The following is a 26,570-nucleotide window of genomic DNA, read 5'->3' as shown; positions in this document are numbered from 1 at the left end:
TTTATGTACCTTGGTTCAAGTGTTGTATTATGATTCTTTGTGATAAGAACACGACAAATAAACTAAAGAGCAAAGCATATAAGATCATGATTAGGCCAGTCATGATGTATGGGTTGGAATTCTGGCTAATAAGGGAGAGAGAAATACAACTACTTCACACTGCTGAAATGAGAATGCTCAGGTGGATGCTAAGTAAGATGAGAACTGATAAACTATGTAATGAAACAGTATGAACCATGATGCAAAGTATTTCCCATCACAGAAAAACTTGAGATGACAGATGGCTGGTCAAGTGCGATGATGATATGTGGGATAAGTTGGCCACAGAGTATAAGAGCTAGTAGTCATGGGACAAAGATCATGAGGAAGACCTAGAAAAGGGAGATTTGAAACCCTGAAGACAGGCATGAAGAAGGTTGGTATCTATGTGGAAGACTCACTTGACAAGAATGTTTGGAGATGAAGAACAAGAGCCATCAACACCATTTGAGGCAGTGGGAGAAGGAGAATGATGTAGAGGCTTGAGGAGAGTAGGAAGGGAGGGAAAGGAGAAGGAATGGAACCAAATAGTAAGAGGAGTGTATTTTCTTGTTAGGTTATACAGATACATTTGAACTCTTTACACATACTCCTGGGACACTCAAGTTGCCTTCTTTTAAGTAGGGACAATGATACTAACCCCCTTTGTATGGCACTGAGATCTACTGAAAAGCACTATATAGGAGCTAGATGGTTTTTTCACTATTATTACTAAGCTGTGTTCCCCACTCTAGGGATGTTCCAGGAATAATGGCCTTCCTATCAATTAGTAACTTTGACTTTCATCAGTTTTAGAGCATTTTCACATTGCGATCTGTGGGAAAACAATGTTTCCTTCCATCCTCCTGATGGGATAGCCCTACTTGAGGATTATCTTTTATTATTCCCTCTAATTTGGTTATTATGCTGAGACTTTTTTTTTAAAGTGCTAGCAGGTTTTGTGCCATCAATAAACTGGTTGATAATAGGCAATAGTCAAAGAGTTTCCATCTGGGCCCCAGGAGAATACGTTCATCTGCATACATATTCATCATACATCATCTGCATACATATTCATCATACATCATCTGCATACATATTCATCAAGCGTCCTAGAAGTAAACAAAGCGTTCACCTATTAGTTCACGATGTGCCCTGCTTGTCCCCTAAGCAGGAAACTGTATCCTGCACCCTCCAAAAGCCAGTCTGTTTAAATCTGATCCCAATGAAAGTGAACAGATAGGACTTCGGATCGGGCCCTATTAGAGTTGTACTAATAAGTATGTACCTTAATTTTTTTAAAAGGGTGGGGGAGGTTCTCTTTGCAACCAAAAAGGCGCATTGGAAACAAAGTTATTAGATAAAACCCAACACTATCTAGAGAGTTAAATGAACACAGATAAATGAACACAAATGAACATACAGCAAAGTATCTGACTTCTATCTAAAGCAGTGTCAAACGTATCCTGTCTATTGAAATATGTTTTCTGTTTTCATTTTAGATCATTTCATTTGTCATGGTTCACAATTTCCTGTTCATTTATCATTAGGATTTGTAGCTTGAAAGCACTCAATATAGCAAGGCAAATAAAAAGGAAATTTCTTGAGAATTACATTATGCTAAATAAATGCTGATATTGATGTTTTGTTATCAATGCCCTCTAAATCCCAACAAATAAATCCCTCAGTGAACAAGAATTGACTTCTGGAAAAAAAAGTCACCTAGGAAAGCCAAATTGCTGTATATTTTGGACTGAACAGGTTTGGAATTAAGTTTGTTTTTTACTTTTCAAAATGTGACATTCTTTGCTCTTAAATTTGAGTCCCGAGTGAAAACATCAAAGTGAGGAGAAAAAAAAACACTACAAGAAAATGCCTTTTCAGTGAAATGCAAGGATCTCTCTGAAAATTAGGGAAGGCTGAAATCTATTTGCCCACAGAACAGGACATAGATTTTAGACAACATTATCTAGGATCAAATAGCCTGCACATGGATTTGGGATTTAGAATATGTAAAGCACTGAGTTTTGCTAAAAAATGGTCTTTCATATAAAGAACCAGTTGACTGCTGTGGATTTTAATAGCATTTAATTAGTTGTTTTTGGGGAAAAAAATAATCCTATCTGAAATCTGTTTAATATTTAGCTCAGTGCCAGTTTTCACAAAGCAAGTCAATAAGGGCTCTATTCATCTGTAATGATCCATAGCCTTGAGCAATGCAGGGGGTCATGGCTCCTTGCTCTGTAGAAAGTCAACAGCTGACTTATTCAGTAAAAAGATCTGTCTGTGGAAGCCATTTTCTTCTTTTACCTTTATCCAGGCATAGCAATAAGACCTCCTCCCTTTGTGGATCTTAGGTCCTAATTCATAAAGCCCCACCTAAGAGTGGAGGAACTCCATGTGGTTGCCAAATGTTATTGGGCTACACAGCTTGGCTTCCAAATCAACTCAAGTGTTTCTTTGTTAATGCCTGACTTTCTCCTTTGCTGGTGCTGTATGCATGTGATAAAGATGTGAAACGGGAGGGGAGTATATCTCACTTCCCTATGAACAAAGAACCCATAACCTCCCACCACCTTTTATATATTTTGTCGGATCTCTTTTATAAGACCCCGAGTTGATTATTACCCTTAAATTCCATTGAGATAAAAGAGCTCAGTACCTCACAGGATCGAATCAGCTTCTTTGCAGCTGATCTTGGTGCTCATCAGGTTGCCAAGGTGAGCTGACTTCTGAATAGGTAAAAGGTATTCAGTGGTACCCTCTGTCATCAGTAAATGAAATAAGTGAGCATATCAGGCCTGACCCCAGTCCCAGTGAAAACAGAAAACTCCTATTAACTTAAAGGGACACCAGCAATTTGAAAAAAAAAGAAAAAAAAAAAAACACACACAGTCCTTCTTGTGACTGTTGTACCTATAAAGAGGACTAGTAAGATTCCTGTAACTTCCACAGTATTTTGCAAAACAATATTTCTCTTATTTCGAGTTTGTGGCAATTCAACAAAAAAAACTTCAAAAACAGACTTCAACAAGAAACTGCAGAACTGGAATTAATTTGTAAACTGGACACCATCAAATTAGGCCCGAATAAAGACTGGGAGTGTATGGGTCACTACAAAAAGTAATTTTCCCTCTTCTGATACTCACATCTTCTTGTCAACTGTTGAGAATAGGCCACTTCCACCTTATTTGAATTGGCCTCATTAGCCCTGACCCCCCCCCCCCAACTTGGTAAGGCAACTCCCATCTTTTTATGTGCTGTGTATATATGAAACACATACAATATATATAAAATACACACACACACACACACACACACACACACAGAGAGCTTACTGTATTTTTCACTCCATGCATCTGATGAAGTGGGTTTTAGCCCACAAAAGATTATGCCCAAATAAATGTGTTAGTCTCTAAGATGCCACAAGGACTCCTCATTTTTGCTGATACAGACTTACATGGCTACCACTCTAGAACTTTGTGCATTTGGCAGCACTTTGTATACGGTCAGTTTCATTGAGGGGCCATGGAATGCTACTTGATGCATTAGTTGGTCCCTCTGCCCAGCATACAATTGAACATCTTTAGTGTTCAATCTAACGCCCACTGAAATCAGAGAAGTTTTTACTCTCTAGTGGAAACTGGATCAGGCCCTAGATTCTTATCCTGCCTTGTCTGGATCTATCACATATAGGGGGTGGCAGAAAGGGCTCCATGACCCATCCTTCCTGCACACAAGTCAGATGAATTTTGCTCTGAGATGTCAAAATAATTTTGACCCTCACTAATAGGTTGAGAAATGGTGAGTCAGCTTAAATTAATGTGGCTCCCCATTTTTTTTAAATCCTAAGACCACAGTGACTTTGGGAAAAGCGATTTACTCTGAGTTCCTGAGACATTAAAATACCTAAGCTGCTAAACTTTAGCTATGGAACAAATTATGCATAGATTTCAAGCCAGTCTGAACTAGTAAATCATTGAAGAATTTGTGGATAAAACACTAATCAAAAGCACTATAATCCATTCAGACAGCTATTTTGACCTTGAAAAAAAGGGAGTACATCAAGTCAGTTTATATTACTAAATTATTAAAACATTTCTGAATTTACAGAATTATTAAAATTATTAAATCTGAATTACTTGAGTACTGTTAAGAGGCTTGAATTTGCCTGGAAGAACTGTCTAATTTTGTAGAGCTGGTCTTCTGTCCCATTTGGGCTTTCAGAGAGATTTTCCTCAGCACAAAATAGGCAAATCCTACATATTTGTATTACAGGCAGAAATAAAAATACAGCATGTTATCCTAAATAGCTTTCATCAACAGCAAATCAATGTCTGTGCACATATACACTGATTTGCAGTTATTTTATATTGCATATATAATACACATACACTGTAGACTTCTGATACTGCAATCATTTCAACACCACCATATTTTGCAATCTTACATCTGTCATTACAAGGAATAGATATTTAGCCCTGTGGGGGGTATTTCTATTATGCTAATACACAATTTAATTATTCTCATGGCAATGAGTGTAGAATTAAGTTTCTGAAATTAAATTGTTAATGGTCTAATTTTTTCTGGAAAAAATTAGACAGGGTACAGGTCTTCAGTCCTTGTACTCAGACAAAAAACAAACCAACCAACAACAACAAAAAAAACACACAAACTTACCACTCAGCTCAATGTGCACTGCATTGTGGAATTTTGAATGTCAAAGCACAAGATGAAGTGGTGAGCAGGACAGTGAGTTTCTGGAGTAAAGCTTAAGGCCCCTATTCTGTTGTCGCTTGCAGCCCCTGTATACTAGCTCTGTGGGTGTAAAGGGGCCATAATGCTGATAGATCATCCCACTGAGGAAAGCTGCTAGTGTAGGAAGATTACATGGTCAGCAGAACAGTCTCTCTCCAGTCCCTCACATTCCCACTGTGTAGATGAATAGGGGGAGCTCCAGCTATTCTGGATTGCTGGATGGCTCCACGGGGTATTGATGCAGACAACATAATTTGAGTTACACCTGGGGTTACTCCAGTGTATGCTGGGAAACACTGATCTCTCCAGCTGCCCCGAGAATCCAGGAGGCACAGAAGTGGCATTGAGCAACCTTTGCCTTGTCCCTACTTGGTCTGTACCAAGTTCAGGACAGCAGCAACCCAAATGGGGGTTAAGAGGAGAACACAGAATCATAGAAATTGTAGGACTGGAAGGGACCCTCAAGAGATCTTTAGTTCAGTCCCCTGCACTCAAGGCAGGACTAAGTAGTATCTAGACCAGCAATTGGAGGTTTTTTAGGAGTTAGACAATGACAGATTTCATAACCTCCCTAGGTAATCTGTTCCAGTGCTAAAGCCTCCTCCCTTGCTGCAATTTAAATCCATTGCTTCTTGTCCTATCCTCAGAGGTTAAGAACTATAATTCTTCTCCCTTCTCCTTGTGACAACTTCTTATGTAATTGAAAACTTATGTCCTCCTTCAGTCTTCTCTTCTCCAGAGTACACAAACCCATCCCCCCCGCCCCACTCTGTCCTCATAGGTCATGTTTTCTAGACCTTTAATCATTTTTGTTGCTCTCCTCTAGACTTTCTCCAGTTTGTTCACATCTTTCCTGAAATGTGGTGCTCAGAACTGGACACAATATTCCAATTGAGGCTATATCAGTGCTGAGTAGGGTGGAAGAATTACTTCTTGTATCTTGGTTACAACACTCCTGCTAATACATCCCAAAATGATGTTCATTTTTTTGCAACAGTATTACACAGTGGAGCACAAGCTAAATATGAGTCAGTGACCCCCAGATCTCTTTCCGCAGTCCTCTTTCCTAGTCATTTACTCTTTTGTAAATGTGCAATTGGTTGTTCCTTCCTGAGTAGAGTACTTTGCATTTGTCATAATTGAATTTCATCCTATTTACTTCAGACCATTTCTCCAGTTTGTCTAGATCATTTTGAATTTTAATTCAATCCTCCAAAGCATATGCAACTCCTCCCAGCTTGGTATTGTCCACAAACTTTATAAATGTACTCTCTGTGCCATTATCTAAATCATTGATGAAGATATTGAATAGAACTGGACCCAGGACCAATCTCTGTGGAACTCCACTTGGTATGTAATTAAGAGCCTTCATTGTATCCTCAGACATGGCTATTTTCCACCTACATCCTGCCACTTTTTTTCCCCCTATATACTGATGAGCACTGGAGCATGCCTGCAACATTCTTGGACTTCCTCTGCACTGAGGGGAAGTATCACAGCTTGCTCTTAACACACACAGCCTTCACTCCGTCTTCTGCAGGCACACGCCACTGCCTTGCACTTTTCTGTGCACTGTGTAAGTGTAACAAACTGTAGCAGAGTAGTCAGCATTGGGGACTGAACCTGGCACCTCTAGCACCAAAACAACATGAATCCAAACACTTAATCTAAAGAATCAGCTCCAGTATGAGCTTTGCCTAAAAGTAAGAGAAGCAGGCTTAAGTTGAGGTGGTTTAGAGTCCGGATCTTGAAAATTGCATATGCTCTTAATGTTCAACATTATTCCCAATGTCTTGCAGAAATATATGAAATAAGATATCTTATTTACATAATAGAGCTTTTATTTGTCAGTAATTTCAGTTTTAAAAAGCAATTGACAATGAGTGTTTACAGATGGAGTGAATTTAGCCGAAGGTCATATCAGAGTTATACAGATTTGACAGAGCAGAAGATGGTCCATGTTATTTAAGTTACAAATGTACACTTCCACTTCCTAAACTAGCTAATCCTCAGTACTTAGACTCTATAAAACTCAAATAGTAACAAAGGCAGGAATGTGTTGAAGATGTCCCTACTAAGGAGAAAAGAAGAAGTGCATCAAGATGAATCACTCCTTCTTACTTGATGGATATCTTCTCATTATTGCCATCATCATCTTTCTGTTTGATATTAAGCTATTTAATTCTACTTGCATTTTAATTATTCTATATCCAAGTGTTTGGTGCAGTAAAGAGAAGGATGGTCCAGTGGTTAGGCTGGTAGCCTGGGACCAGGTTTGATTCCCAGCTCCAGAGATTGTGATTTTGTGTAACTCACTAATTTATGCTCTACATTTGTCAATATAGTTATGTTGGGGTGTGTGAAATTCTTTAGTGACATAACTATGCCGACAAAAGCTCCTACCACTAAGGCTTTTGCTGGCTTAGCTACATTAGAAAATAACACACAACTTTAACTGACATAGTTGTGCTAGCAAAACTTTGTAGTGTAGGTCAGACCTTAGTCTTTCTGTACTTCAGTTCCCTATCTGTAAAATGGAGATTCTAAGGATGTTCTGATAAATACATTTGAGATTACTTGAGTACCTTATACTTTGACAAGTTATACAAGTATCTTAGCCACAAAAATCTCACTTTGTATAGGATTCAGAGTAGCAGCTGTGTTAGTCTGTATTCGCAAAAAGAAAAGGAGTACTCAAATAAATTTGTTAGTCTCTAAGGTGCCACAAGTACTCCTTTTCTTTTCACTTTGTATAGTTTCTATATTGAGCATACAGCACATACTTCTCATTTATTTAATCAGAATCAAGCTTTTAGTACCAGGTGCTAAGCAGCCTCAACTCCCATTGACTTCAATAGGGACTGACTGTAACCACCAAATTGCACAAAATCCTCAGCCTCTAGGCCTTATCAGTATATATAAGCAGTAGAAGCAGTGATCAGAAGGGGATCAATTTCCCATGGAGGCAAATTGATACACTAGGCTATGGCCAAAAAAAAAAAAAAAAAAACCTTGTTTGAACGTCAAACATGGGGAACTTTTAGATAAACAAAAAGCCATTGTGGATCCCAATAAATAGATCAGAAAGTCAAATACATGGGACCAAAATTAAGTCATCTGTAACCTTTCAGTCTTACTGAACAAAATGCTCTCACAGAGAGGCTGTTCTGGGGAAAAAACTAATCACTATGAGTTACATTGTGAAAGGATTCATTACAGGCAACCACTATGTGCAGTTGTGCATGCAAACAGCAACAGTTTCATAAAGGAAATTTAAGAACCCAGAAAGTGATTTTGAATGCATAGCTGAGCACTCCGTCATATGGCAGCTATACACTCAAAATATCAGGTTTTGCAAAAAATTAAAGGAAACATGTTTGTATTTCTAATTGTACACTGTGATTCCCCTTTGCTTAAATACACACAGCTCCCTCCTTATTTCAGCCCTCACTTGCATTATGAAAACGGATTTCTTCCCATAGTTCAAGCAAACAATAGCTTTTGCAACTCAATAACAAATAGATAAAAAGTCTAATTTTATTGTTGCTGAGACTAAAATATTTGTTATGTTTACATTCATTAAGGTAATTCTCCAGCTCCTTTTTTCAGTCCCTCAGACATTAATGATATTGAAGGTGTCCGGTCTGCAAATTAAAAATACTACTTCCAAGTTTCATCCCAGAGTATGATTTTTTTGTTGGGAAGTTATAAGTGCTTGAAAATAGGGACAACTATTGTATCACTGTAATATGTCTGACCAGAATTTAGATTCTGAACTTCAGCAATATACTCCAGACAAGCAAGAGTCACAAACGACATATCCCAGAAGTTTGGATATAGGACATTAAGACAGTAAATTTGACACATAGAAGTAAGTTCTTCAGAGTAGACAAAGAAGTACAGTTTAGGCTGGCAGTTTAGGGATTTACCCATGTGTAGCGTATAAGATTTAAAGAGAAACCATCTAATTCTTATTTCACAACTATATTTGTCTCTTTATGCTACTATCCATAAACTGATTTTGAACTGCATCTTAGATGGTATTCAAAAACCCCACATAAAGAAAAAAGTTACTGGAATGAGTAACGGATCATGTAAACAAGGTATAGAACTTGAATCTAGAGCAAACATTATAATCCAAGAGATAACATGAAAATAGGTATTATCTGTGTATGCTGCTCTCCTCAGGACACTCAGAACCATAAGCCACTGTGTTACCCCTCTGCCTCAGCATGGCAGAGCTTTGTTGGGGCTTAAACTGTCTGCTCCCTGCCACCCCAGTCTGTCCACCGGACCAGCACACTCTGAGACTCTGCCAGTCTTAACTTTGCCTTGCAGGTAACAATTAGTGAACCCTAGTTTCTCAGAGACATCTCTTTGCAGTGTCTAGTCCCTCTCACCGGACACTTAGAAAAATCATCATTATCTTGCTACCTCCAAAGAGACAGCATACACACCAGCCTGTTAGGTTAACTGAGGTTCCCTCTTCACTTCAATATAAATGGCCCTGTGATGGTTTATAGTAAAACTAAAAAGAAGTTAAAATCTATTCTTTATTAATAAAGTGCAACTAAGCAAGAGAAAGAGAGACAGATATGGTTACAAATAAACAAAAAACGCTGCCTAAAACTTAATTCAGGCAAGCTATGTCATTGCCTAAACAGCTCTGTCACTTACAGCATCTCCAGCCTTTCTTGTTAAGAGATTCAGAGGGTGCTGCCCCTTTCATCCCCTAAGTGATGAATAACTAGAGTGTCTTTTTGCTCTCCTTATGTTGCCTACAGTCCATTGTCTTTGCCTCAAGAGCCAGGATGACTTCCCGAGGATGGAGACACTATCCCAGGATGAGCTCACTAAGCTGCTGCTTGTTAGCTTAAATTGCTTTGTTTACTTTATATGTAAATATACTTTCCTTCTCCTCTTCCTGTAATCAAGCTAGTCAGACAGGTAAATCCACATTTCTTTGTGGAATGCAGGCTTGATCTAGTCACTGCCTCCAAAACACATTTTAAGAACATATTTCCAGATTCTTGCCGAGGTGATTATCACCACCCGCCTTTAGCTATTTTAGTTTCTACAGCTGGGGAGAAGAAATGCCCAATCTTATCTGATCTGTGCGTTCTTAGACAAAAGGGTCTCACTTGATGAACCTTTTTTTTATTGTCTTCATAGGTGGGTCCTATTTTGGGATAAAGAGAGGTGGGATATCATTTTTGAGAACCAGAAGGAATCATTAGCTATTAATCATTCAAGACACACGAGTCCCATATATCCCTTACAACATCACTCAGTGATATTCCTGACCATCACGTCACCATTTACACATTGATAGCTTATAAGATACTTTTTGGAGACTTATCACAACAACTGTGCATTAGGGATAGTGAGTGTCAGGCTTGGTATGAGTTACAGCCTAGTAGGCCTTCTGCTGGCAGGCACTGAGGTGCTCTTAGGATCACACTGTGTGCTTCTATGACTTTCAAAACCAGTGATCTATATATAGCAACTATGAAGAAATGACAGCTTTGTGACAGGAGATTGTTAGATATTGTAGAAAAGAAACAATTACTTTATGTAATTGCAACTTTAAGACAGAATTTACCTATCCAGTCTGCACTGCAGACGTCTATTGCCTATACTGAACTTGTTCCATTGTGGAACAACCACTGGTGTCACATGCCAGCTATTCAAGAGAGGTTTCAGAGTATTCAAGAGAGTTTCACACTGCTAACAGTGTGAATCAAAGAGGAGAATTTTGTCCTATATGAGAAACTAAAGGGGGGAACTTACAATCACTGAAAGCTATTGTAAATGTTAATTATTAAGTGATTGCTTGGCCTTCATGTCATTCAAAAATAGTTTTCACTTATCCTGCAAGTATTTTTCCCTGCTGATATTAACCAGATTTTTTTTGCCTGGTAACATGCAGCAAAATTTTGGCAAGATGTCTGCAGAGAGGATTGCTCTGGGAGCCACCATTTCACCCCCATAGAAAGTAATGTATCAAAACAGTTGCACCACAGAGGGGACAACCTTTTGAAGGAGTATCTTAAATATTTCTAGGTCCATGTCTTATGAACTCAAATCTCTCATACGTGAGAGAGACTGGGAAATAAGAAAATCGCCATACCACCCATAGCGGACAGAGTCACTTCTGTGGGAGTAATATGTGAATTCTACACACAGAGCAAATTCCACACACCAAATTACTTTATGAAGGACTGAGAAAAAAAGTTGTACCATAATTCTGACATAAGCAAAACAGAGCAAAAAAAAAAAAAAAAAAAAACACAAAAACAGAACAGCTGTCAATTCTACACAGGGAACCCCGTCTCCCATATGTTGGTCTCCCTTCATGTGCCCTTCAAGCTTCATGTGAGGATTATTGTTTTAATCAGGTCATCTATTCTATGCTTAGTACAAAAAGAAAAAAACCCACACCAAACAAAACCACATATTGACGCTAAAGGGCTAATCATGGACCCTGCATGCAGCCCAAGCAAGTGGCTTTTGAGCAGGGGAGTTCTGGGGTGGCCAGAGGGCTGCCAGTGGGAAGAATCCTTCCCCAGGCTATGAAGCAGCAGCCACCACTCTATAGCTGGTACTAAACCCTCAGGGTTGAGCCACTGGCTGCTACAATCCACCCCTCTTGAAGGATTTGACTAGTGGATATGCACAGTCATGATGGATCCTCTGGAACTGGGCCGTCATGACACTACCCAAAATCTCTGAGCATGCCATGCAGAGCACAGCTTCATAGTGCACAGGGGTTGCCAACCTTCCCCTCACCCCCTTAAGTGTCACACATTTTGCTCCCTCTAAAGTAATACAACTGGCTACATTCAGGGAGAGAGGGCAATGTTTTGTCTCAGGAGGAATTGTGCACCTAGATAAAGAGGTAATAAAAGGACCCACCTTTGCTAGTGGATCATATGGTACAGCCTCGCAGGTACCGATGAACTAAAATGGAAACTCATTTCAAACCATGTTTGCCATAGCCATGCAGGGGCTGCGTCAGTGCTCTCAATTTGCCTTAAGACTGGGAGGGAAAGTAGTTTCCCTCCAGCATCTGCATAGGCCCCTTTCACAAAGCTAGTTTACTTTGACTAAATAGCCTGGGGCCAGGATTTGGCCCTGGATGACATTTAAAGACTCAGCATGAGAGTTTTAAAAACACAACAGCCCTAGCCTTACTTTTTCTATTGAAGTCAATGGGAGTCACCCTTCTTTATTACTTGCTACAGACTAGTCAGAGAGATGCCACATCCTCCAGATCAAGGACTTTTGTTTTCTGTTCCCTAATTTATTTCATGGCATTTTTAGTTTTTTCATCAACATAATTAAGTTCTTTTGTTAGAGTTGAGCATATTTCCCTGATACTTTGTAATCACAAGCTGTTTGAAACATGGCAGAAAAGCAGTTCTCATTAATGCAGATCTTCTACAAGCAGCTATACCGTGTGTATGCATATACAAAAACAATGGGGAGTCCGGTGGCACCTTAAAGCCTAAAGATTTATTTGGGCATAAGCTTTCATGGGTAAAAAACCCTGCATGGACTCCATGCATCTGAAGAAGTGGGTTTTTTACCCACGAAAGCTTATGCCCAAATAAATCTTAGGCTTTAAGGTGCCACCAGACTCCCCATTGTTTTTGTGGATACAGACTAACACAGCTACCCCTCTGATGTATGTATATAAGCATTTATAAGGAACATACAGAAGGAAACACATGCATGATCATAGAATCATAGAATATCAGGGTTGGAAGGGACCCCAGAAGGTCATCTAGTCCAACCCCCTGCTCAAAGCAGGACCAATTCCCAGTTAAATCATCCCAGCCAGGGCTTTGTCAAGCCTGACCTTAAAAACCTCTAAGGAAGGAGATTCTACCACCTCCCTAGGTAACGCATTCCAGTGTTTCACCACCCTCTTAGTGAAAAAGTTTTTCCTAATATCCAATCTAAACCTCCCCCACTGCAACTTGAGACCATTACTCCTCGTTCTGTCATCTGCTACCATTGAGAACAGTCTAGAGCCATCCTCTTTGGAACCCCCTTTCAGGTAGTTGAAAGCAGCTATCAAATTCCCCCTCATTCTTCTCTTCTGCAGGCTAAACAATCCCAGCTCCCTCAGCCTCTCCTCATAACTCATGTGTTCCAGTCCCCTAATCATTTTTGTTGCCCTTCGCTGGACTCTCTCCAATTTATCCACATCCTTCTTGAAGTGTGGGGCCCAAAACTGGACACAGTACTCCAGATGAGGCCTCACCAATGTCGAATAGAGGGGAACGATCACGTCCCTCGATCTGCTCGCTATGCCCCTACTTATACATCCCAAAATGCCATTGGCCTTCTTGGCAACAAGGGCACACTGCTGACTCATATCCAGCTTCTCGTCCACTGTCACCCCTAGGTCCTTTTCCGCAGAACTGCTGCCTAGCCATTCGGTCCCTAGTCTGTAGCTGTGCATTGGGTTCTTCCGTCCTAAGTGCAGGACCCTGCACTTATCCTTATTGAACCTCATCAGATTCCTTTTGGCCCAATCTTCCAATTGGTCTAGGTCCTTCTGTATCCTATCCCTCCCCTCCAGCGTATCTACCACTCCTCCCAGTTTAGTATCATCCGCAAATTTGCTGAGAGTGCAATCCACACCATCCTCCAGATCATTTATGAAGATATTGAATAAAACCGGACCCAGGACCGACCCTTGGGGCACTCCACTTGATACCGGCTGCCAACTAGACATGGAGCCATTGATCACTACCCGTTGAGCCCGACAATTTAGCCAGCTTTCTACCCACCTTATAGTGCATTCATCCAGCCCATACTTCCTTAACTTGCTGACAAGAATACTATGGGAGACTGTGTCAAAAGCTTTGCTAAAGTCAAGAAACAATACATCCACTGCTTTCCCTTCATCCACAGAACCAGTAATCATAAAAGGCGATTAGATTAGTCAGGCATGACCTTCCCTTGGTGAATCCATGCTGGCTGTTCCTGATCACTTTCCTCTCATGCAAGTGCTTCAGGATTGATTCTTTGAGGACCTGCTCCATGATTTTTCCAGGGACTGAGGTGAGGCTGACTGGCCTGTAGTTCCCAGGATCTTCCTTCTTCCCTTTTTTAAAGATTGGCACCACATTAGCCTTTTTCCAGTCATCCGGGACTTCCCCGGTTCGCCACGAGTTTTCAAAGATAATGGCCAGTGGCTCTGCAATCACAGCTGCCAATTCCTTCAGCACTCTCGGATGCAACTCGTCCGGCCCCATGGACTTGTGCACGTCCAGCTTTTCTAAATAGTCCCTAACCGCCTCTATCTCCACAGAGGGCTGGCCATCTCTTCCGCATTTTGTGATGCCCAGCGCAGCAGTCTGATGTTTGCTGATGATAGTCTGTGCCAGTGGTGGGCAACCTGTGGCCTGTCAGGATAATCTGCTGGCAGGCCGCCAGACAGTTTGTTTACATTTGTGGGATCGTGATCTACTGGTTGACTGTTTACAGCAGTGGTCACCAAACAGCAAGATGGAAAAAGAGACAAAGAAAATCTTCATATCCACACACACAGGTGAAAGAAAACAGCATGATTCATCTTTCCTACCAGATTCTTTCTGCTCAGCTGAATAGAACTTTATGAGTGGGAGCTTAACTATAAAAGCGAGGGGCAAACGCCCCAAGGTCTCTCACTCCCTGTCCATTTCTCTCTTTACACCAAAGATGACCAAAAAAAACAGCCATTGGCCTTTGCGGGAGGCCTGAACATTTTGGTCAGTAATTATGTTGAAGAATGTGGTAAGGACTTTACCTTGATTCAAGTATAGTTTAAGTTAGGAAGTGTTATTTTTCTTGTAACCATTTCTGACTTTTATGCTTCATTATTTGTATGTACTTAAAATCCCATCTTCTTTTATTAATGAAATTGTTTGATCCAATCCAGTGTTATAAATTATTGTCTGGGTAACTCCATTTAAGGTGGCAACTTCTTGTTTATTATTCCCTCAAAGGGACAATGGCTCTAATATCTTTGGACTGTCCAGAAGAGGGCTGGACAGTACAGAACTTGTTTGTGGGGGGAAATCTGAGACTGGGATTGTGTTGGGATCACCCTGCAGAAGTAACCAAGGGTGGTAAAAGCCAGAGTGCAATCCATGTGTTGGGGGCAGGCTGCAATTACACACACACACACTCACACTCAGAGATGTGACTTGAAGGCTGGCAGACTATTTGTGAGCGGCCCAGGTTGAGCTACTGCAGCAAGGTATTGTAAGTTTGCAGGGCAGGAGTGACACAGCCCCTCACTTGTCTTGATTGCACCCTGAAGATTACAGTGGCTTCCCCCTCCCCCCATCAGATCCTGTAAAGCTTTTCTCTAGGGTGGCTCCTGCTCTGTCTGGGTTGCAGCTTTTTAATCACAGCTGTTGTTAACCAGCCATTCAGCCCCATCTGTGGGTGGGGTGGAGTAACTGCTCTCTTCATTACCCATTTAGTGTCTGCTGCCAGGTAGGGTCTATACATCCCCTCACAGGACTGAATTTTACTGCTGCCTTCCACTGGTGTTCTAGAATAGTGACATGGAGCTCTGAGTGCATCCGCGTAGGAGGCAATTATAATTTGGCAAGGTCAGACAGTGCTCCCTGCAGCATTCTGTATGTGACATCATGAGGTCTTGACAATGGTGTCCTGGCTGTCAAGAGCCAGGAGAATTATTTTTGGAGATTGGTCACTATGCTTTTGTCAGCTCATAGGATTTTATCATTTGACTCCATATTTGACATACTTGTTAAAGCTGCAACTCCTGGAATCACTCAGCTATGTGAGACATTCAGTTTATAAAAAAAAAACAAAAACAAAAAAAACCAACAACATTTCCAACCCTCACCGTTGGTGAGAAAAGCTTGGAAACCTGGCCTGCATGAGCCCTAATGGGCCAGAAACCAAGAATGAAGCCCACATTTGTTACTTTTTAAGAGGTCTTGTGATTTTTAATCCCATTTCATGTTTTTGGAGCCTTACTCATGATTTTTCCACACCTGGGGTTGGCAGTACTGATAGGGAAGTCCACTCTCAGTAAACGCTGCTCTATCAGGGATTTTCTCCATTAACTACTAACTGGTTCATGATCTCAACCTTTAGCTAGAGTTTCTCAAACATATGTGGATTTAAGTAAAATGCCTGACTGCTTGTGAGTCAGTGTCTCTCCACAAACAGTACTCATGCTTGTACAGGCCACACTCCACTCCCTTTCCCAGGGTTTAGCTTAATAAAGAACAAAGATCAGCTCACAGCTTCTCCAAGCAGCTTTACTGCTTCCAGAGTTCCCCCTCAAGAACTGCCCAGCCCTCATCCCAGAGGGCCACTCCTGCCTCCCAGTTGAGATCAAGAGTCACCTGCTTCAGTGTCCCAGCAGGATCAGCATCTGCTAACTAGGTGGGATGTTTCATGGAAACATTGCCAGCCTGTAACAACTCTGAAAAGTTTCATTTAGAGTCAGATTGTAGACTGGTACTCCATGGTTGCCCAGCAGCATAAAGGGAAAGCAATACACTTTACCATGTAGCCTCTCTGCACATCCACTTCATGTGTGCTGGGGAATGCCACATATGCACACCCTCTGTTCCCCATCCATGCAGGTGAGAAGAGAGTGGTCAGAAAGAGAAAGGGCTGGATTGAGCCTTACCTCCACATCCCATAATGCACTGCTAGTGTAGCCAAACTCATATGAAGAGGCAGTAAACTGCTACTAGTTAGGAGCCAGGGCCAGGAGCAGATTCTTCCCTGCTCCTCCCTTATTTCTGGGGGAAATAAACTATGACTACCTGAGTCACACTTCCTTTCCACTCTGGGATGGTGCAGCTATATGCCACCCTATCACGGGGCCCCAATCACCACTATGGGCTCCTCCTCCTGGCCACTCTGAGGATTAGCTCCTTCCAGATCTGAGGCTCTCTAATGCTGCTTGCTTCCTCTTCATGACTTAGCCCCCTGGCCAGGTCACTATCTGTGTTTCCCCTTTCCAGGCTACCAAAATGTATCTTGACTGCTCAGGCAGTCTTCCCATTCACTGCCCAGCCAATAGGGGAACCCAGGCCTACCCCTGTTCCAGCTCAGGGGCCCTATAACCAGCAGCCAAGTTTTGCACTACCTTATTCCTTACCGCTTTTCCCCTGAGCGATGCCTACCTTTCTGGTTCCTTCCGCCACACAGAATCTCATTTTACCAGACCAAACTCCTCACATCCCAGGGAATGACTGGGCCTACCCTTTATAGTCCTAAACACCCACACCCAGGGAATGACAGAAAACTACTTCCCTGCACCCCTCCTGCTCTGTTCTTGGGCTCTATACAGGCCCCTCCTGTTCCTGTACAGCTGAGCCTCATCTCCTCAATCCTTGCTCCCTGGCTCCTTCTCCAGGTGCAGCCTGAGGAGTTAATTGGCCTATCTAGCCACCTTAACCTTTTCAGATCTTGTGTGGGGTGTCCCTTCCATCACCTACTCCTTTCACAGAGCTAGGTTCACAGGCACAATATAGCAGGCACAGGCATTTTAATGGCATTACAAAATAAGAACTTGTGCTATGCTACGTATTTTCTGCAGTCCTTACTCAGGTAAGGCTCTCATTAATATCAATGGGAGTTAGCTTGAGAAAGGCTGCCAGGTTTGACCAATAAACATTGTCCCAGAATAACACGCTTCGCCATGGAAACAATTGCTCATGGTAACTCAGCTCTTTTCGAGATATTGGCAGAAATTGCACAAGATCCTTCAGCGAGTGTGCGTCATTGTTGCATAGAGAGTTTAAGGGCTCAATTATGCACTCAGTTACGGTGGTGTAACTCCACTTGGTTGTAACTGAAGGCAGGATTGAGCCCTTAATGGCAAGTCAAACTGAAAAAGAGTGGGTTCTCAGGAATAGATTACGTGACTAACATACCCAGTTCCAGGATACTGTTATGCTTTATAGAAAGATTCCCCCGAACACAAGGGATGTGTGTCTCTTCTCTCCATGGTCTCTCACCAGGCCTTCAGGCGTAGCTTTCAGATTTCTCAGTGCATGCAGTACACATTTGCTGTCTAGAGTCCAAAGTTTTGCTGCTAAATATTGAGATTGATTTCTGTCTTTTTATTTCACAAACTTTCATTCTAGCTCTGTATAGTAAAAACTGCTGCTCTCACTAGCTAGGGTGACCTCATGTACAGCACGTTGCCACTCTTGAAATATTTTGCTGTGTGTAACCATCCCAAATTGGTCAAAATAAGTATGGCCATGCCAGAGGTCATCTTCTCTTCTAAGTGATGGGTATCTCACTAAGGATGCTTTGTGAGCTAGCTTCTTTTGATGTTTAAAAGTGATTCCTCCTAGCACATCCATCTCGTAACCACTGCCTGAGTGCTTCTGGTTCTCCCCAAGTCCTACAGAGTGTATCCACCAAGCTAGCCAGTTGTCATCTCTAAAAGACCTCGCTGACACGTGGGATGCTTTAAGACATTTGGCCCACTACTGCTAGCATCTCCACCTCCAAAAATAGCCTAAATTCCTACTCTCTTGTCCTGGTGCACTAGATCAATTGAGGATCTCTTCACATTTTCAAGGTGGGAAACAGACACACGCTATGGTGTGCAATGCCCTTTCCTCCATCCAGCAGGGACAGTCAGACTCAACAGTGCCCATTTTCCATCCAAAAAGGCGGGATCACTCAGGCAGCCAAGCAAATATCATATCATATGCTTCCATATTAGTATCCATCTCAGCACTTATATCCCCTTCCCCTCAATCAGCATAGAATTGGAAGATTCTAACCTATCAGAGATTAAACCTCATTAAACACATATAGGGTACAGACAGTAGTTTATTAAATACATCAATTATGGTTCATTTGGTCACTCCAATCTGCTAAGAGAGTAGGTTGTAGGCAGTCAGGACCAGTGGCCAGACCAGGACATCAGAACCAGAGTCAGAGTCTGAATGCCAAAGCCAAGGGTTAGGACAGAGTCATCACCAGAAACCAGGGCTCAGCATCAGAACTGCAATCAGAGTCCAAATTCCAGAGCCAAGGGTTGAGACAAAGTCAGAGCCGGGAATCAGAGCTGAGGGTCAGAACTGGATTACCTGGAGTCAGAGAAGGCAGGAGCAGGGCTGGTTTCAGAGGCAGGAGCAAGTCTGGAACAAGATTGGAATGAGGCCAGTTACAGAGCAGGGTCAAGGCAGGCGCAGAGCAGAAGCAGGGCTTGGAGTGAGGCAAGCACAGGAAGACAGAGCCAAATCCACAGCCAAATCCATTGAGCAGCCAGTGAGCTACTGCTGCTGCTCCTGGGCTTAAGAACCGGCCAGCTAGCTTCCTCAGCCAATCAGCCAGGACTCAGTAGGCCACCAGGAGACTGAACAGAGTTGCAGGGCCTCCCTCCAGACATGGCTTGGATAAATATGGCCATTTTATAGGTAATATATTCCAATAAGCATTGGCTTTGGGAAGGCATGCACCTATCACAGAACCAATGGTGATGAGTAATTCAAATATCTGCCCTCTCAAATTTTAATGACACTTTCTGTGCCTACAAGAGGTAACATGGAATTGCTGTTCTGCTCTAGAAAGGAAGCCCTAAAGAGGTAGCCTAAGAAATAGGCAAGAAAGCGAACAGGCATGCAAATTACTAGGGCTGTCAATTAATTGCATTTAATTTACATGATTAACTCAAAAAATTAATCCCAATTAAAAAAATTAATCCCGATTAATCGCAGTTTTAATCGCACTGTTAAACAATAGAATACTAATTGAAATTTATTAAATATTTTTGGATTTTTTTCTACATTTTCAAATATATTGATTTCAATTACAACACAGATTACAAAGTGTACACTGCTCACTTTATATTATTATTTTTGATTACAAATATTTGCACTGTAAAAATGATAAACCAAAGAAATAGTATTTTTCAGTTCACCTCAGACAAGTACTGTAGTGCAATCTATCATGAAAATGCAACTTAGAAATGTAGATTTTTCTATTACTGCACTCAAAAACAAAACAATGTAAAACTTTAGAGTCTACAAGTCCTACTTCTTGTTCAGCCAATTGCTAAGACAAACAAGTTTGTTTACATTTATGGGAGATAATGCTGCCCACTTCTTATTTACAATATCAACAGAAAGTGAGAACAGGCATTCGCATGGCACTTTTGTAGCCAGCATTGCAAGGTGTTTACATGCCAGATATGCTAAACATTCGTTTGTCCCTTCATGCTTCAGCCATCATTCCAGAGGACATGCTTCCATGCTGATGACTCTCGTTAAAAAAAATAATGTGTCAATTAAATTTGGGACTGAACTCCTTTGGAGAGAATAGTATGTCTCCTGTTCTGTTTTACCCACATTCTGCCATATATTTCATGTTATAGTAGTCTCAGATGATGACTCAGCACATCTTGTTCATTTAAGAACACTTTCGCTGCAGATTTGACAAAACACAAAGAAGGTACCAATGTGAGATTTCTAAAGATAGGTACAGCACTTGACCCAAGGTTTAAGAATCTGAAGTGCCTTCCAAAATCTGAGAGGGACGAGATGTGGAGCATGTTTTCAGAAATCTTAAAAGAGCAACACTCCGATGCAGAAACTACAGAACCCAAACCACCAAAAAAGAAAATCAACCTTCTGTTGATGGCATCTGACTCAGATTATGAAAACGAACATGTGTCAGTCCACATTGCTCTGGATTGTTATCAAAAGAACCTATTATCAGTCTGGACGCATGTCCTCTGGAATGGTGGTTGAAGCATGAAGAGACATATGCATCCGTAGCGAAGCTGGCATGTAAATATCTTGTGACGCTGGCTACAACAGTGCCATGTGAATGCCGGTTCTTACTTTCAGGTGACATTATGAACAAGAAGTAAGCAGCATTATTTCCTTCAAATGTAAACAAAGTTGTTTGACTGAGCAATTGGTTGAACAAGAAATAGGACTCAATGGACTTGTAGGCGCTAAAGTTTGATATTGTTTTATTTTTGAATGCAGTTATTTTTTATACATAATTCTACATTTGTAAGTTCAACTTTCATGATAAAGAGATTGCACTACAGTACTTGTATTATGTGAATTGAAAAATACTCTTTCTGTTGTTTTTTATATTGCAAATATTTGTAATAAAAATAACTATAAAGTGAGCACTGTACATTTTGCATTCCATGTTGTAATTGCAATCAATGTATTTGAAAATGTACAAAAATCCGAAAAATATTTAAATAAATGGTATTCTATTATTGTTTAACAGTGCGATTAATCACTCAATTAATCATGATTAATTTTTTTAATTGTGCAATTAATTGTGATTAATTTGTTAGTCGTTTGACAGCTCTTTACATTACCCACTCACTGAACTAGGGACAAGGTCATCTTCAATCCTTAAATAAAGATTTATTGGAGAGCAAGTCTGGTGCCAGCAGCCACAATGATTCACATGTTCCAACAGTACATATTAAAGCTGCTGCAGTTGAAAAACTCTTTAAAAGGGGTTTTAAAAAGTGAGATTTGGTGATTGAATTGGCAAACTACTGCAAACCATCACACTGGTACCATGAAACCATCAAATTGGTACGAGGCCCTGCCTTTCAGAACTCCCTTGATGACTTTAATCAGTGGTCCTTGTGGCTTTTACTTTGAAATATTCTATTCCTGATTCTTCTCCTTCTTACTGGGGTAAATCAGGAGTAACTCCAATGAGGTCAATGGCCCCAATTTCCTTGTGTATGGAGTCTGCTTTGTGCTGATATAGCTGGCACGAAGTGAACTTAGAACCATAGAACCATAGGGTTAGAATGGACCACAAATGGCTCGCAGGCCATATCCGGCCTGCGGACCGTAGTTTGCCCACCCCTGGCTTAGACACAACAAATCCTGCATCTTGGCAGGGGTTAGGTCAAGGTTAGACCAGATGACCCAGTCATCCACATGGTTCGGCTCCGCTCCGGTGCTCTGGCTGGGGCGGTGGGTCAGGGACCGCACCAGTGATTCAGCCCCACTCCAGCGCTCTGGCCGGGGCGCTGGGTCGGGGGCTGCATCAGCGGATGGCCCCACTCTGGCCAGGGCACTGGGTCGGGGCCACACCTCGCAGCTAGGCCCTGCTCCGGCGCTCCAGCCAGGACGCTGGGTCGGGGGCTGCACCAGCAGCTCGGACCCCTCCAGCCAGGGTGCAGGGTTGGGGCCTCACCACGCGGCTCCCAGAAGCCACGGCATGGCCCCGTTCCAGCTCCTACGTGCCCCAGTGGGAGCTGCAAGGGCAGTGCCTGCGGACGGGGCAGCGCGCAGAGCCACCTGGCCTGGCCTTCCCATAGGAGCTGGAGAAGGGACATGCCACTGCCTTCGGGAGCTGCTTGAGGTAAGCGCCCCCTGAGCCGCTCCTCATGCCCCAACCCCCAACCCCTGCTGTACCATGGGTACTGTGCTATATAATTGGTTATGTTTTGGCTATATACAGTGTATGTTTTATAGGAGGAATTAAGGTACTAGAATAAATGAATAGGATAGTGGATACTAGTATTAGCCATTTTCTTTTTATTCATGCCTTGCAAGTGACAGGCAGGATTTCGTCTGTGTCTGTGTTAATTAGAGTAGAGGACTTTCGAAGGCCTAGGCCCCAGCGTAGGAAAAGACAGTTGCAAGATTTAGGCTCTGGCGACACTGGCATTTTACAGCGCTGCAACTTTCTCGCTCAAGGGATTGAAAAAACACCCCCCTGAGCGCCGCAAGTTACAGCGCTGTAAAGCGTCAGTGCAAACAGTGCCCCAGCGCCGGGAGCTCTGCTCCCAGCACTCTATGGTAATCCCCTCGTGGAGGTGGAGTACCAGGAGCGCTGGGAGAGCTCTCTCCCAGTGCCGGTGCGTGACCACACTCACGCTTCAAAGCGCTGCCGCAGGAAGTTTCGAGGGTAGCCATGCCCTTAGTAAGGCCTAATTTACGATGCCTTTCTTGTTCAATATAAAACACGGCTATTTCTTACCTTTTGGAGGTCTCTGTAAAGAACTGTTTGTGTAAATGAGGAATGCATGCTTCAGGAAAAGATAAGGTGTGAAGGCCATTGTTAAAGCCAGATGACCAACGGAGGAGGCGTGAAGAGACTGAAGAGACTTAAAGATGCCAGACAACCATCAAGCTGCATCCATGGTTGAGGAGGGGCAGACTGACGACCTGAGGTGAAGGCTGGCACCCTTAAAACACAAGATAATTGATTAAATTGAAACCAGACAGGATGATGCTCCTGGAGGTGTTTTGGGCCATCAAAAGATAACACCCACTGAGGAGTAACCAGTCATAAACTGACACAGCAAAATCCATAGACTTCAACGGAGAAAAAGGACTATAAGAACAGGGTGCTTTGCCATGGGGCTTTGGGTTCATTTTGCCAGCAACTCCAGGAGCATCGGATTGCAACCGACAGAGCCCGGCTCCTCTCTGCATCCAATCTGGCTGGCCACTAGATTGATCCAGACTCTGGACTGGTAACGATAAACATTGACTGGCAGGACTGTGTGCATGGTGTGTGTGTGTGACTGAAAAGCATATGCTAATTGCTGTATTCTCAATAAATGCGGCGTGTTGTCTTTTCCCCTATAAAAAGATCTCGTGTGTTTTGTTTAAGCATAACACCCCAGCCCTGATCCCACTCCCGCTCTCCAAACCCCTCAATCCCAGCCCGGAGCACCCTCCTGCACCCCAAAGCTCTCATTCCCAGCCCCACCCCAGAGCCTGCACCTCCTTCTGCCCCCCAACCCCAATTTTGTGAGTATTCATGGCCCGCCATACACTTTTTATTCCCCGATGTGGCCCTTGGGCCAAAAAGTTTGCCCACCCCTGGTCGAAGCCATCCAAGACAGATGGCCATCCAGCCTCTTTTTGAAAACCTCCTGTGAAGGAGATTCCACAACCTCCTGAGGCAGTTTGTTCCATTGTCCCACTGTTCTTTCACTTAGGAAGTTTTTCCTGAGATTTAATCTAAGGCTGCTATGCTGTAGTTTGAACCCATTGCCTCTTGGCCTGCCCTCTGTGGCAAGAGAGAACAATTTTTCTGCACCTTTTTTTTGGCAGGCTTTCAAGTATTTGAAGACTGCTATCATGTCCCGCCCTTAACCTCATCTTTTCCAAACTAAACATACCCAGTTCCTTCAGTCTTTGCCCATATGGCTTGCATCCCATCCCTTTGATCATCTTCATCGCCCACCTGTAGATCCTTTTCAGGTTCTATACATCCTTTTTATACATTGGTGACCAAAATTGGACACCGAACTACAGCTGATGCCTAATCAGTGCCGAGTAGAGCGGTACTATCACCTCCCGTGACTTGCATTCTATGCTTCTGTTAAATTGCATTTGCTTTTTTTGTAACAGCATCGCACTGTTGACTCATGTTGAGGTTGTGATCCACCACAACTCCCAGATCCTTCTCAGCAGTGCTGCTGCCAAGCCAGTTTCCCCCGTTCTGTATTTGTGTATTTGGTTTTTCTTTCCTAAGTGTAGCACCTTATATTTGTCTTTGTTTAATTTCATTTTGTTGTCTATCGCCCAGTTCTCCAATTTATCAAGATCCATTTGAATTTTAGTTCTATCCTCCAAAGTGTTTGCAACCCCCCCGCCCCCGCTTTGTGTCATCTGCAAATTTGATCAGTATGCCCTCTATTCCTACATCCAGGTAATTAATAAAGATATTAAACAACCGCAAACAAAGAGTAACTATTAATGAATGAAGTCAGCCTGGAAGAAGGTCTCGAGTGGGGTTCCACAAGGGTTCTGGGTCCAGCGTTATTTAATCAAGTATACATCCATTTAATGGTAGTCTACTGAGCCTGCATTTCTTCAGTTTAGTTACAGAATGTGCGACTGTGTCAAAAAATTTGCTAAAGTCCAGGTATATTATGTCCATCGCATTCCTCCTATCCACCAAACTAGTTACCTTGTCAAAGTGACCCCAGCCACTTGAAAATTCCCCCACTGTAATGCTTCTGGAGCGCTGCAACTTTGGATCTTACTCTTGAAAAGCCAACTAGCTCTGCAGGTCCTTCTCAGCTCTCTCCTTCACCCCTGGGCAGATCCCGCCTGCCCAACCAGCACACAGACCCCCCAGCCAATGATGTACATATCTGCCACCTGCTGGTTACCCACCACTCCAGCCTCCTGTTTCCCCTATGCTGAGGGGGCAGCGGGAGGAAGAACCACTGGACTCACCTTCACATCACTCCTGCCTTCCCCACCAGGCCACCACACCCTGTATGTGAGGAGGGGCCTGCTGCAGCTACTTTTGTCCCTGCCATGGAGGAAGTGGGGAATCATTGCTACCCCTGATGTCCCACTTGTGGGACGGTGGAGCCACGGTCACCTACTGCACTTGGCCATTCCCTCTTCAGAGCTTCCTACATAGCTTCCCCTTGTGCTCCGCAGGAATCTCAGGGCCTACTTGCCCCTCAACTGCTGCAACTATCTCCTACCACTTTACAGCCTTCCTGCCCATCTTCCCCATGATCCCGTCTCCAAGCTCTGCTGCCCACCGGATTTCCCCGCCCTTCCTGAATACTCAAAACCAATCCATCCAGGAGGGAAAGGGTTAAGGTGGCTGGAGCACGCTCCCCTCCTCCTGTAGGCTAATGGGGCCCCTTCGTTTTCCCTGGAGTAGGTTTCTTGACGTCAAGCCCATGAATATTGTACGAAGCTTCAGGATTGTAAGTGCAGCGAATCCTCCTCGGGCAGAGAAAGCCAGGGCTCTGCGCTGGGGGTGGAAGCCATTGCGGCGGCTTTGGGGGAGGAAGGAGATCTCTCGCAGAGAACAGGCTTTGGGCTGCCTGCGTGTGGCACAAGGGATTGCTGCGAAGGGGGAAGCGTCACGCTGAGCTCTCCAGAGGGGCCTCTGGGGCATGTGACATCCACACAAGGCACCGGAGCGGGAGGAGAGGAAGCCTGCTTCGAAGCACTCATCCCCATCCCTACAAGAGGAGCCCAGCTCAGCCCCTTAGCCAGCATGTCTGCGAAGGAGAGGCAAAAAGGCAAAGTGACCAAGGACAGCGTCACTCTATTGCCCTGCTTTTATTTTGTGGAGGTGAGTGAAGCACCTGAGCGCGTGTCCCTTCAGCTTTAGCATAATGCAGCTCGTTAGAGGCATTTTAGGAACAACTTTGGTCCCTGACAGCATGCGTCTTTCACTGGGGTCTGCTCTGGTTAGTGCCTTCCTCACTGCCTAGGTGAAGATGTAGAGAATAGCACTGGGGAGAGCTGTACAAGCTGAGCGAGAGAATGTTCCATCGGCGTATTATGCGTGTGTGAGAGTATGGCAGTGTGTCTCATTCCTCTGTCAGTGTGTGTTATGTCAGCATGTGTCTGGGTTCTGGGTCTGACTCGTACCTGGCTGTGGATTTCAGTTAGGGTAACATTAAGCTTTGCTTGTAATATATTTGCATGGAGTTCACGTCTGGTTCTGAAACTGGGTCTAAATCTGAGCTGTAATCCACGGTGGGGTGGGGGGAGGGATGTTCTTTACATCTCGAAAAAGAGAGAGTTCATGTCGATAATGTTTCAGAACCGTTTCATGTAAAATATGTAGGTGATGCTTTGCATAATAAAATCAGTACCAGACAGCCATCAGTATTCTGAAGAGCTGGTTTGAGATTAAAATCTTCCTTGCAGGATACAGGCTGCTTTTATGGGAATTATTTCCGAGAGAGTCATTTTGCAAATGGACTGGCAGCGAAATGAAACCATGTCACAGACATAGGATCATCTCAACAGGAAGACATGTTTCAGAGAGGGGTTTATATGCAA

The 26,570-nt window shown here is 43.0% G+C and overlaps 1 protein-coding gene across 1 annotated transcript in view; it reads left to right on the top strand.

Annotated features, from left to right (window-relative positions):
- Positions 1 to 25,677: 25,677 nt before the first annotated feature.
- Positions 25,678 to 26,570, top strand: part of PLPPR4 (phospholipid phosphatase related 4) — a 47,188-nt gene continuing 46,295 nt past the window's right edge. The window contains exon 1 of the mRNA XM_084636301.1: positions 25,678 to 25,851. Coding sequence (XP_084492427.1) covers positions 25,774 to 25,851 — 78 coding nt within the window. The 5' untranslated portion in view covers positions 25,678 to 25,773. The remainder of the gene's footprint in view (positions 25,852 to 26,570) is intronic.

This window comes from Lepidochelys olivacea, assembly GCF_965140295.1.
Source record: "Lepidochelys olivacea isolate rLepOli2 genome assembly, chromosome: 8".
Classification (NCBI taxonomy): Eukaryota; Metazoa; Chordata; order Testudines; family Cheloniidae; genus Lepidochelys; species Lepidochelys olivacea.
Note: the sequence above shows the minus strand (reverse complement) of the source record. Positions and strands in the feature narration are given on the sequence as shown.